The following is a 12,887-nucleotide window of genomic DNA, read 5'->3' as shown; positions in this document are numbered from 1 at the left end:
CCCTTTAAAAATATAATCTAGCCCGAAATGAAATCAGTCGAGGCAATTTCCATCCCCTTTAGGAACGCCGGCGTGTCTGCAGACCGTGAATGCATCCACTCGACTCCGGCTTCTCGGGCTCTCCTCCTCACTTTATCGGACGCCCTTGGCTCCGTGCAACCCCCGCAGATTGATGCAGCGGGCAAATGACGCACGCGATTCAACCCCTCGGTCTCGAAACCTACCACAACAGCAACCGCGGCGAGTCTTGTGTCCGCTTTTGCGGATCCCCTGCTCGCGGAATTAAAGATTCGACGGATAACCGTGTCATCCTCTCTATTTCGGCGATTTGTTGTACGAATGCAACCGTTGCGATTGCCAAAAGAAATTATACGGCTCGAAATTAGATTCTGATTTTTTTGATGTTTATTTATTTTTTTTTTTCTTTATTTTTAACATCTTTCTGTCGCTTTGTTTCCGCACGTTTTAAAGAACTGAGATTCCGATTGATCATAGCGTAATGCATGATCATAGTGACGAACTATCGTAAAGAGTCACCGAGGGGACTTTACGTTGTTTGAAACATCCTAGAATTATAAACATGTTAAACGCGGGCGAGAAAGTTCATCTATGAGTTGTTGGAAAAATTCTACCATCTTTCTGAGTTTCTGTCCAAGTTTGAGCACAAATCGTTTTGATAGGTTTTTAGAAAACGTGAAATATAACGCTAGATGAGACATTTTTGTATTCAACTTTTGAAAATATGTTATATCCGTATAACGTAGAGAAATCAAAAATAACGCATCATATTTTGACGCGTCTCGATTGAACGAGAATATTTTTGTTCATCCCACTGTCTGAAAGTCCACTGAAAATATCTTTGCAAGAGGAAAACACAAATCGTTTATGAGTTGCCAGTCGGAATTGAAACATTAAGATAACAATAAGACACGTTTTGCTTGGATAAATTGTTGAAACAATTTCACCGATATATTGAATTCGAAATTTTGTGTCTTTGTTGCAAGGCTCGAAGATTGAGCTTACAGTGTTGAAATTTTGAATAATCCAAACCCCTGAGTATTCGGTTCGTCGTCGCGAGACATCCGTTATTGCTAACAGCATACGACGCATACAGAGACGGATGGAGAGGGTTTGAGATTTTTCAAGAAAGAATTCTTTTGAAACCGAAGTAACTCCCCGAGGCAGTCGCGTGTACCGGGCGTTATGACCCGGACATCCTCTGCGGGGTGAACAGAACTTTACTGCGGTAATATTTCAAATTTTATCGTTCGAAAATGTTGAGAAGACTTTGCCAGAGCTTTGGAATTCACGGGTACGTTTCGCCTGACAAACCACCTCCTCGTTTTTCCTCCACGTTGGTCGTCCTGTTTTTGCCTCAATTATTCCTGACCAACGATCAATATGCCTTGCGAGCATCGGTTTGAATAGTTAATCTGTACGAAACGACCCTTAAGCAACAACCACGATCGTAAACAACTTCTTTCAACGGATGTTTCATTCCGTCAAAGCAGAAAAACGAAGGGAACGGAAAACAACTGCTCTGTTATTTAACGCTCATTACAAACTTCAGCTTTTGGTTTTCAAATTTCAACCAGCGAGAACAGCATCGCCAATAGAAGTTGCAGAAACGCTTACATTGATCGATGCTTCGTCATATTTTGAAAATGATACTGTACAAAATGAAAAAAATAAAATAAAAAGAAATTCAATTGAAATTTCTAGGGAACAGAAAATTTCAAGTAATTCTGGAAACTAGCCTCTAGCATAACAAACGATCTACGGACTTATAAGTATGAAAGTTCACTCAAAATTAAACTTGATCCGAAGAATGTTCGTTTTTCTGCCACTCGTGTAGCGCTATAATTACTAGATATTTTACATACTTATCAGTGTATACCGAAGAGCCAGAGGGACATTTTTAAAACAATGTTGAAACCAAAAATGTAGGACTGAATGGAAAACGGCGTTTTGAAAAGGTCGAATCGAGCCTTATGCAGTTTGCCGTAGAAGAAGAGTTACCGTCTCAATAATTATTCAGTAGCAGATAACTGACGTAGTGCAATCAACCGTTCACTGTGTCAGAGAGTATTTCCGGTCGATCGACATTCAGACGTTTGCTCCGCCGTCAATTAGTGACATGTTACGTAGCCGTCGATGAAATTTCCCGAGATTTCATATTGAATTCAGACCGCTCTGATGTTTCGGTTAAAATAGATTAAAGAGGGGAAAATCACTAAAATTTCAATAGCGAGATGACGTCCAGGAAGAGCGTGTCGTCCTTACCGACTCCTAATCCTGATCCGAAACTCAAATCGAGAACGGACGCCCTCACAACCGAGTTTCAGTATTACGGGTAATTGCAAAAAAAATTTGTTCTAAAATTCTGGGCTACCGGGATATTTGGCTTGGAAGGTTTAATTCGTTTAATTGACTCGTTAGAGCTGCGATCCGTAACCTGGCGCCCGCCCTAACCAACATGCAAGATAGAAGCCGGGTTCTTTTATGGGTAAACAAACTCTTTGGTGCCGAGTATCACGTCGAAGTGCTCAGGGATAAACGAAACAGGTAAAAATTTGGTGTGCGCGATTTAGCGATCGTTAGTTTTCAATGGTTCCACGTATTCGACGGATTTTTCATCATCTCGTTTCAAATCTTTTACTTGTAAGAGTTTCTTCATTACGTTCATATCCTATCTCAACTGAATTCCTCCCAGTTTCAAGTAATGCAAATATCGAACACGGTGTGCGATTTATTACTGTGCTGGACTACAGTGTAAAGCCTTTGATTCCAAGAAGAACTTCCAGCGTATAAGTGGGAAGGTTTTGGGAAAAAATTGAGCTTCGCTGCAGGCGAGGTCGCAAATATCAAACTAATGACTCTGTGGTGTGTAGATACCTAGCTGCGATAACTGTGAATTTGATAAACGACGAATTGACCGGCGTCTTCGACGATGATCCACCGGTAGGCGCTACCAGAGACATGGCAACGATGTCAGTGATAAATGCCCCCTATGCGGAATGGGAGTTGGACACAACCTGGTCTGAATACGTGGCTGCGTTACCAGACAATTACGATGAGGTGAGCAGCGTAGCGTCGGATCTTGGTGAATTTTGATCACATCTCAGAATCGAATGGGAAACAGTCGGTTTGTATGATCAGAATTCAACGAGTCAATCTCGCGTTGATTAAATCGTGAATCGGTATACTTCAGATACCGTGCAGTTTCCACAAGCCTGGAGAAGAGTGTCTCAAGGATGAGGTTGAAATGGACGAACAACTCGATAACGTGAGTCAAACTACTTCGTACAGTTAGCTTTGGTAAGATCGTTGATGTTAGAAAAAAGTTGCAAAAAAGTGAAAAATTGGCCCACATTCACAAAATTATGCATCAAACCTACGTACCGACGTATTTATGAAACTGCTGCTGCTACTGCTGCAGGGTATAAATGCCGTCGTAAATTAATACGAATCAATGAATAATCATTTTCGACACTCTTATTACATGGTTCTCACCTTAATTTAACGAGGTTATCCATCCGTTAAGTGTAAAATTATTGGTGCTTTCGGCCTATAATGAATAAAGTTCTGTGGAACATGAATTTATCCACCGAAACGATTACGTGTAGAACAAATTTTTTGGTTAGATGATGAGGCCAAAATTGAATGTCCTAATTACGCTGCTGTATAATCTTGTCAGATAATTATGCTTAACAATCTTCTAATAACAGATTCGACAATTCAATTTTCTCACTTATAGTCTAATCTACGTAGATTGATTCCAGTCTATTTTCGTCTCTATATTCGGTATCTCGTCACTAAGTAATTGGTTTTTCAATATCAGTTCCAACGTTTATAAATTCGCTATAACGAGAGATTCGAACGCTTTCCCATTTATTTATGATTTCTATTTCCATTACATAATACAGTGTCGCGGAGTTCTAAAATTAGTGCGCAAAATGTTGAATTTCTCTCTCTCGGTTGATCAGCAGGACAGATTCTCATATAATTGTATAAGAGATAGAGAATCTTGACAGACTTTTAAAATAGATCCGTCATATTAATAATGAACGGAGAAGTCACGTGACCTTATCAATCAACTCGCTGTGCTTGATTATCCACTATTGTAAACGGCTCGGATCATTAGAACCTCGTACAAAAGTGTGTGGCAAATAATACGTGAAGATTTCTTTTCTTCCCCTAGGAATTCTGGTTCCTGATGTATCAAATTCGGCCATATGCTGCCCTGATGCCATGTAGAGATGCGCGAACGAAAGTTGCTGCCTGGATTCAAACTCTGTGCAGACTTGGTTGCAAAAAGTGCGGTCGAATGAAAGGGCTGCGAAACGACTATGCCTATGCGTTGTACGGGTGTGTATGCGGAGTGAATAAAATGAAAACGAAAAAAAGAAGAAAGAAAAATAATTCGCATGAAAAATGACACGTGCCGATAGTGCTCATTGACAATTTTTCTCCCCTCGCATTCAGATACGTTCACGATCTACGCGTGGCTGGACCATTCCAAGATTTTCCACCTTGGAAAGATTTGAAGTCTCTTCCCGAAGCTGCAAAGTGAGTAAATCTCTCTCTTCTATACGGGACTGTACGTAAGAGTTTCGTTCGTTGAATCAGCAGAAACGCGTTGGAACTGTGACTAACCGTTCATTCTTAGGGCGAAATTGCGACTGTTGGCAAGCTGTGGTTATCAAACTATGCCAACAGACAATATCAATCACGTGACTCAATACCGCGGACAATGCTCATCCAAATTCTCACGACGAACCTCCGCCCTGAGCACAGTCGATATCGAATGCCTTCGGGAACTTGGCAGCAGTGATTTTCGAATTTAATGAGATCGCGGGAAGATGTTAGTAATTTATCAGCAAGCTGTCGAAGTGCTGCAGTGTAAAAAATAACGGTGTTAAAATGGACGGAAATTAACCGTTGTCCAATTATTATGCAACAATTTTTGTGGTTTGTTCGGAAATTCAACATGATATCGTGTAAGATTGACACGAAATAATAGTTTATAGAATTCCACACTGCATTTTTGTTAAAGAACGTAAATTGATACATAAATTACGACAAGAATTATCTCTGATCGTGTTGCTTGTGCTTTTGTCGTTTCTACGGTTTCTATTTTTCACATCGTCGTTTCACGAGTCTATTTCATTCCCGAAGGCTCGCGGCTAAAAGACACCCGTTGACATCGCCCTACAGTGAAGAAGCCGACAATTTTATGTACGCTCAGCCAACCCCGGAAGAAGGCGCATTTTGCTACATTGCGGTTACCGGCGAATTCCTAAACACTGAATCACTGTTGCCTCCATAGACGAATGTGACGGAGGGACGCGAAGCGAAGTAATTAAAACCTGTCAAATTTAATGTATGAAAAAAAATACGTGCCTGAACTATACTTTTGATTATGAATCGTCGAGATGATCTCACAGAATGATCAAACAATTATGTAATACCCGTAGTAAAAAAAAGTTACATGATTAATTTTCTCAGCTATTTCTATCATAATGCTAAAGAGTAACGGACAATAATTGATACTGAAAGACTTTCGATTCTCACCGCGTCAGAATTTGCAAATGCTTGATGAAACTTGGAACAGAATTGCCAGTTTAATGTCATTGTCAAGACGTTGTATAAAAATGTGAAGGATGTATAAGATCCTGATTTTAGCCTAGCCAAAAGACGACACCAGGGGCATTTATTCTTTCAATTTGGTGGAGAGCTCCGGCTTGATCGAGGCACGGTCGGTGGTTATAAGGTACAGTCTTTAGGCATAACAGTGTTCGCCCTATCTCCCCATCAGCATTCAGCTTTCGACGGTGTGTATGCGTGCCTGTATATATATATATATATATATGTATAAAGACGCGTACAATCGCAAAGCACACACACATAGTCAACCCCTGTACATAGGGGATATATTTTTCCGCGCTTTGGTATGATTAATACTCTGGGCAAGGGGCGGCGGGGTGGAGGGACGGGGCGGCTGGCGGCAAAGAGGTGGTCGTGGATGCCTTGGTGTATAGCAAATCCCCGTCACCCGCATTCAATTACGATGTTATCGCGAATACAGATGACAGTTATTTCCTTCGGTACACCCTACATATAACGCCACTGCTCTTGTGTAAAGTCAACGGTATAATATCCACCCACCACCAAGCCAGTGTATTGTATATCCCCCCCCCCCCCTCCCTCCCCCCACACACATCTACACACCGGCACACATTCATATGTTATATGCATTTCGTGTATCGTACGCGTAGATGCATGTGTGACTGTATAATGCTCCGAATGTTTCCCCGATGTATGGGGATCATTTGAGATAAAGTTATTGCCATTTTTCTTCCGACATTATGTGTGCATTTCTCCATATACCGAAAAATCAAAGTTCATCATTCTTCGCTGGTACGTTTACGCGCTTAGTTAAGTAATCTGACATCGTCTTAGGCTGGAGAAGAAAGGAGTAGAATCCCTAAAGCGTACAGAATAAATAAGTTATAACAGCATTCAATTTCTAATCATCAATCTGGTGAATAGACAAATTCTTTAATTTCTTGTGTACAAAGAAAAAGTACATTTTAGCAAGTACTCATGATACATTTTCGATGATAAGAAGAGTTTCGTTCATATTCGTTCATTCATATTTTGTTAAAGTTACTTTTGTTACACTTTTCTCGGAATATATAATGGAAAACCAGCTTTCTTTTATCGAGCAGGACAAGACTTGATAAAAAAAAAAACGAACAGCGATGAATAAAAAATGTACGAAATTTTTCGGCTGCGTCATTACATTGTCTTTGAGACTAGAATAACAAAAAAAATGATAAACAGATCCGTAACCAGGGTGTAAATATTAAGACGAGCTTCGCAGTTGTAAATACGTGGATCGAGATTCGAACAGGTATTATTCATTGACCACTGAAGAGAAAAAGCGAAACATCCAAGGTGGCTGCGTGTGAAGTATGCTGATGGGAGATTCTTGTACCGCACGTCATTTCTGTCAGATCAGTCTGTCACAAAAGTTTGACTGACTTCAATGGGACACTCGTGTTCGATTAATGGATTTCCAGCGTTGTTTGCGAATTTTTTAATGAACTTAGTTTATTTCGGGTCTATTTTTACTATTCCACTAAATCGGACTTGGCACGTGAAAATGCGTACGACGTGTAACGAGAAGAAAAAATTGATAGGTATCTCAAAAATGGATGACACCAGTCGTATAGAGGTTAGTTGTCTTGAAATCCGCGAGCAATTTGTCGTTAAATAATATATCGCCGGTTCAATAATTGACTGTAGTGCCTGGCTGATGGGTCGTCGCATCACTGACAAACAAATCCGGGCAGAAATACGGGACCTGTACGGAATGGCGCGTGGGTAAAATCGACGGGACGTCAATCGAAGCCGAGTGTACGAATACCCAATGGGGATACATTAAACCGGATTGACACTGATACTCTTAATACGCGCGGGAAATGCAGCTCGACCGTTTGACAGTATCGTGCGTTTTATCCGTTTGTAATTCGAGTGTCCGGAGAGGTACCCCAGCGATGTTATCGCTATGGCCAGTGCTCTCTAACTAGGTATTTTGATATCCAGGAGGAGGGAAAGAGTCGACCACCGCTTATCGACCCTCTGCCAGTCGATCAACGGAACAAGTTCAAGAGTTTATGGCAAGGTCGTATAGAAAGAAACACGGTTTGTGCCGGAATGTGTACTTCGTGACAAACAAAAAAATAAAAGGTACGAATTACCGAAGATTGTGATTTCTATAATGTGTAGTGTGCGAAAATAATATCGGATGTGATATTATTTGTCAGTCTGTGAATTTTGGTAACCAAAATGACACTCAAAATTTTGCAGGAAGGATACTGCGACCGAACTTCCTGATGTTTATTTTCTTTTTTTTAATTATCTTATCACACATCCCGAAATGTTGCAGTAACGGTCAAGTGATTTTCAATCGGTCATCGGAGCGAAGCAAAGATTAACACTGATTGTGAGAGCCAACGCGTCGATTCCAGAGCTCGTAACCAGATATGTGAATTTGTTTCCGCTCACAGAGTGAATAGAAATAGATTCATGGTTTCCAAGTTTCACCCAACTAAACAATTAACATCTGATTCTACTTCATCGACAGATTCACCCGAACACAGATACAGGTACTAATTACAACCGAGTCTTTTCTATAATCATTCGCATGTTCTCGTAGAAAACACATTTTCCCTTTCGACCGCTAAGAATCGTATTCTCATTGTCAGCGGATATGGTAAATATAGATAGTTTCGGCCGTAGTTGGAAACGAAGAGAAATTCAGTCAGCATCTCTCAATAAATCCGTTTGTACTTGTCAGAGCTGAGGTGAAAATACAGTACCTAACAATAAATCGAATAAAACATGTGTCAATATAATAGTGAAAACATAAAAACCAAGACAATTCTTAATTTGAACTTGCAGTAACGTAGCGCAAAAACGGCATCAGTTCCAGAATTCAAGTTCTGAGCCACATCGAAAGCATCGGGTACAAAATAAGTCCCGAAAAATACGAACAATTCGATTGTCGTTTTTAAAAAAAAAAAACGACTCCAGCCTTTCTCAGACACTGTTTCCGAACGAGAACCGCCGTTTCCCACGACTAGACGGTTAGGCAATAGTACACGGGCGTGAAAGAAGGCGGAGTAAGCGTTCCGAGACTCGGGATCCCAAGTTGGTCCGTTTATTCGTAACAGGGGACCCAAGGCTGCCGCTTTACCTTGGCTAACCTAATTTAACTGAACCTCGGGCGAGCCTGATGCCGGAATAAAGTACTCAACGTGGTTAGGAGCAGTTAGGCGGGTTAGCTCGGCAATGTACCGAGGAAATTATCGTTACTTTAGACAGCCACAAAACGGTGCTCGTGGGGAGGATTGGAAAAAGGTTGCTCTCAGGGAGGAATTCCTGTCACTGAGGGTCGCGGACGGGAAAGCTTACGGGAAATTTTCAGCCACTGACAATAATCCTGCGGTAAGCAAGACATTACGTGTATAAGTTAGCTGTCTGGCATCTTGTGCAGAACCGTAATTACCCCCTCGCATGCGGCAGAGAAACAGCTCGTTCGTTCCGATACCCAACCCCCCGCAAAGCCCCACGGTGAAGGTACGCGATACCGATACTGACTATTCCGAGCTCGCTAAGCTAAGAATATTGCCCAAGGGACTACATGCTAATGCCCAACTCCAATGCATATTAATGGGTATGAAGTGCGCGGCTAACTGCTGTGTACAGAGCGCTGCACAACTCTTCGGATTTCCGCTAAGTGCGGATAAAATTGGACTCACTGATTCACTCTGGCTTGTTGAAAAATGTCAATATGGATAATGGAGAGTGCAACTTGTATCTGTCTGCCCGCTTCCACTCAGGGTATTAGATTTGAATCTATATATCGATTCGTTGGGCCATTTGATACGGTGCCTGAGATGGAACAAAGCTGTAGCAAATACATGTGTACAAGAATAAAAATTTCACGTCGATAATAATTAGAAATTTTAGAGTTTTTTAAACTTACACAGAAAAAAAGAATTACCCAAACTCTACAATGACTGCACTCACGTTGTTCCATGTTTTGGTAATTTCATGCATACTTGGTGCACCTCCGGAGCTTATCGAAGACAAAACGAAATCATAACAATTAAAATGGAGATTGAACTTTGAATTCCATACTAGTCGTTTAAATCAGGCCTTCTAATGAATTCTGGACTTGATTCGTGTAATTTTTTCCTCAATCGGAACGAACGAGAGTCTTGAAACTGAATCGTGTTTGCATTTTTTGGTTATAGTGATGCAAGAAGGTATCTTATTTTAGAATAAAAAACGCATCAAGCTGGGAAACACATGACTGTTACTGACTTCAATCTTTTTTATACCCACTTAGCGTCGCATAGCGTGAGTATTTTTGCACATGTTGGGACTACGTAAGAAGTGCGACGAGCAATCAGAACAGCATCGTTGAAAGACTGCTCCGAGGAACTTCATTTGAACAGTCTTTGTTTATAAACTTAGAAACGGGATGCCGCGGAATATAGCTCCGCTGGTTCTAATTACCCAGAGTGCTTCGTTTCTTTCATTCAACGCAGCTAGCTAACTAGTTGTGAAACTTTTGACCGAGTAAGAGCCGGGGTGAATTAATCAAGTAAAGCTGAGCCGGTGGCAATTGTTTGTCGGCCCGGGCATAAGTAAAACCCTAATAAATAGCCGGAAGAAAGCCCCGTGATAATTAAGCCAGCTGAAGAGAAAAGGACCAAAAATGGCGGGATGGTGTTTGGTGTTTTCTTGCGCACGCATACACTCGCACTCTCGTATATCCGTGCACCCATACTCTCGTCGTTTAATTACTCCAGTAATCACTCACCCGCGGATCTATCGCTAACCCCAAGCCAGTTTGGATTTAGAATCATTGAAGTAAAGGAGAGAGAAAAAAATAACTTCGGGTAAATAGTGGACACGATACAGGAGGAGCCCTGCGTTAAGCGTACAGATTGTGAACTGCAGAAAGGCTACAAATCGGCTACCCAACAAGGGGGATGACTTCGTTCGTTCGAACGAACTCACTGTTTAATTGCGAAGCTGTAATTTTTACCCCTGCAGAAAGCGCGGTTCTGCTTCACTTAAAATTTCTTAATGGGAGAGTATACCGTCGCGAGTTGACTTATACCGTTGTCAAATGCTGGGTAAAAATTCTCGTTCAGTCGGTATACCTATGCCTGTTTTTTTAGTGAACAGAATTGGGGTGCGCGAATGAAACACGCCGTTGACAACGAAAAACAATTTAAAAAATCGACCGCTCTAACGGAATGTTAATGCTTTCCGCCCTCTGACTGCACGACTATAACAGGGCGACGGTCGTCGTGCACGGTTACTGATTCCGAAGCCTGAATCCTGATTAAAATTCTGTTCGTACGTCCGAGCCAATTATAGCGCCTACGTTGCGGTGAATATTGGAACTGCTAAACGTTTCCATTCAGCGGGATTTTTTAGTTTGACAAAGAGTCGTGATTCCGTGGACAGGGAAGGGAAGCCAAGTTAATGCTCGGTGGCAAAAATCGAGGGTTCACGCCGGTGAGCCTCCTTGTGCTGTTTGGACTTTGCTGGAGGACAAACAGATAGGAGAAACAATGCGGTGAATCTGACTATCGGATATATTTGGTTGCTCGTCGGTTGCCGCGTGCAAAACACGGTGACCACCGTATCCGGGGTAAAGATCGTTAAATTTAACGTTTATTGACAGTAGGGTATAAAATTTAATTAATCCAAAAGTGATTATCAGCAGAATCATGGCGGCCGGGGCTGATTCTATCACTGGCAATCACCCCATTACCCGGGATGGTCCAGGCATAACCCTTCAAACTCATTTTACCTCACTCTGCAGACCTGACATGGCAACTAGCAGCAGTAACATTACCCTGCTGGGCATTCGATTTCCTATTTCCTTTAGTACCCACCCACCGTCCGAACTCCCAACCGCGAAGATCAAATTGCACCGGACTATGTGCTCCGAAGGGTATCAGACCTTGTAACACAGTTCGAGACGATCCGGTATCAGAAAATTCCGACTCGTCAGGCTTCGAAAAATCAAAATCTATCGGTAATGACGCGAACACGAACATCCGGCTGTGGCACCCCGAACCTAGGGACATCCCCGTAAAGCCCTGGCATATTTTACGGATCGCATAAGAGAACGCGAATGATTTACGTAGGCTGGCTGGTCGCTCCATCAAGGTTGCAGGGGGACCCAAGGAATCCGAAATTAGGTATTCCCGAATCGTAGGAATAATTTGTCAGGCATTATCTTGAGCGGAAGATTTGAGATTTGAAACTTTGAATAGATGAGTAAAGTGGCTGCCGTTGGGTGCCCCTCTCCCCCTGCAGCCCCGACACACCACCCCTCTCTTCTCAACTTGACTCGGCAACTCCTCCCTGCAATGCGAGCCTCACACCGTCCTCTTCCCCCTCATATTAATTCCACAGGCCTACCATCTTAATGTCTGAGGTGCTCCCTGAGGTGGCGTGAATGCATTTGCTTTAATGACAACCAATCAAGTCGTAAGACGCTCGATTATCTCCGCGATTACATCCACCTCTGGCATCCACTCAAATCCCCCCACACTTCGGCCACCGATTTGCGTGTGGGGACAAAAACTTGTCACGCGGTTTCAGGTCGAGTGGAATTTACGCGTACTTAGGTAGATACCGTGCCAAATACGTATTTCAGCTAAGATTCCTCGTGCGAGCTATTAATCGGTTTCCAAGATTGATGGAATACTATAAGACAGTAGAGGAACAAGAAGTTGTATACTCTTCAAGTCGAGTTCCATGAAGTTTTACGAAAGCTTACAAGCTTGGACTCTTATGCACAGAATTTTTTGAATCCACACAAATAACTTGGTACAGATGCTATAGATCACGTATAACGCATGAAATGTTACTACCAGCCATTGCAATATCGTTAATTTGTTTCAGGCTAGGAACAAGACGACGAGAGATTTGGGCAAGCGGCAATTTCTAATTGAAAAGAAGCTGTCCTCGTGATTTGCGAAGACATTCGGAAAATCAACCTTCGGTCTGGATTCGATCGATCAGGCTGTCTTTCCGTCGCGTCGGTGTAAAACGAAGGAATCTCAGAGTGCTCGTCAGTCAGGCAGAAGTGATCAAGCTCCAGTCGATGTAACAACCAAACGAAGTAGCAGCCCGAAGTCTAACGACTCCTGAACGATCTTTCCGTCTTCTCGATTACCACAACGCAAGCCGCCTAACAAGACATTGTTCCCAATAGCTTCACTATTTCCCCCCGAACAGCGCCATCACCACCACCACCACCACAACGAGTATCATGGAAGGGG

General features: G+C 42.3%; 1 protein-coding gene across 1 annotated transcript; it reads left to right on the top strand.

Moving 5' to 3' along the window:
- The first annotated feature begins 2,252 nt into the window (after window positions 1-2,252).
- On the top strand, window positions 2,253-5,340 carry LOC124221625 (uncharacterized). The gene is made up of 7 exons (XM_046631812.1): window positions 2,253-2,353; window positions 2,440-2,565; window positions 2,892-3,078; window positions 3,212-3,286; window positions 4,202-4,368; window positions 4,486-4,569; window positions 5,179-5,340. Exons 1-7 carry the CDS (start codon window positions 2,253-2,255, stop codon window positions 5,327-5,329), a joined length of 891 nt encoding a protein of 296 aa, XP_046487768.1. The 3' UTR covers window positions 5,330-5,340.
- Window positions 5,341-12,887: the final 7,547 nt, after the last annotated feature.

Source organism: Neodiprion pinetum, chromosome 6 (genome assembly GCF_021155775.2).
Source record: "Neodiprion pinetum isolate iyNeoPine1 chromosome 6, iyNeoPine1.2, whole genome shotgun sequence".
Taxonomy (NCBI): Eukaryota; Metazoa; Arthropoda; class Insecta; order Hymenoptera; family Diprionidae; genus Neodiprion; species Neodiprion pinetum.
Note: the sequence above shows the minus strand (reverse complement) of the source record. Positions and strands in the feature narration are given on the sequence as shown.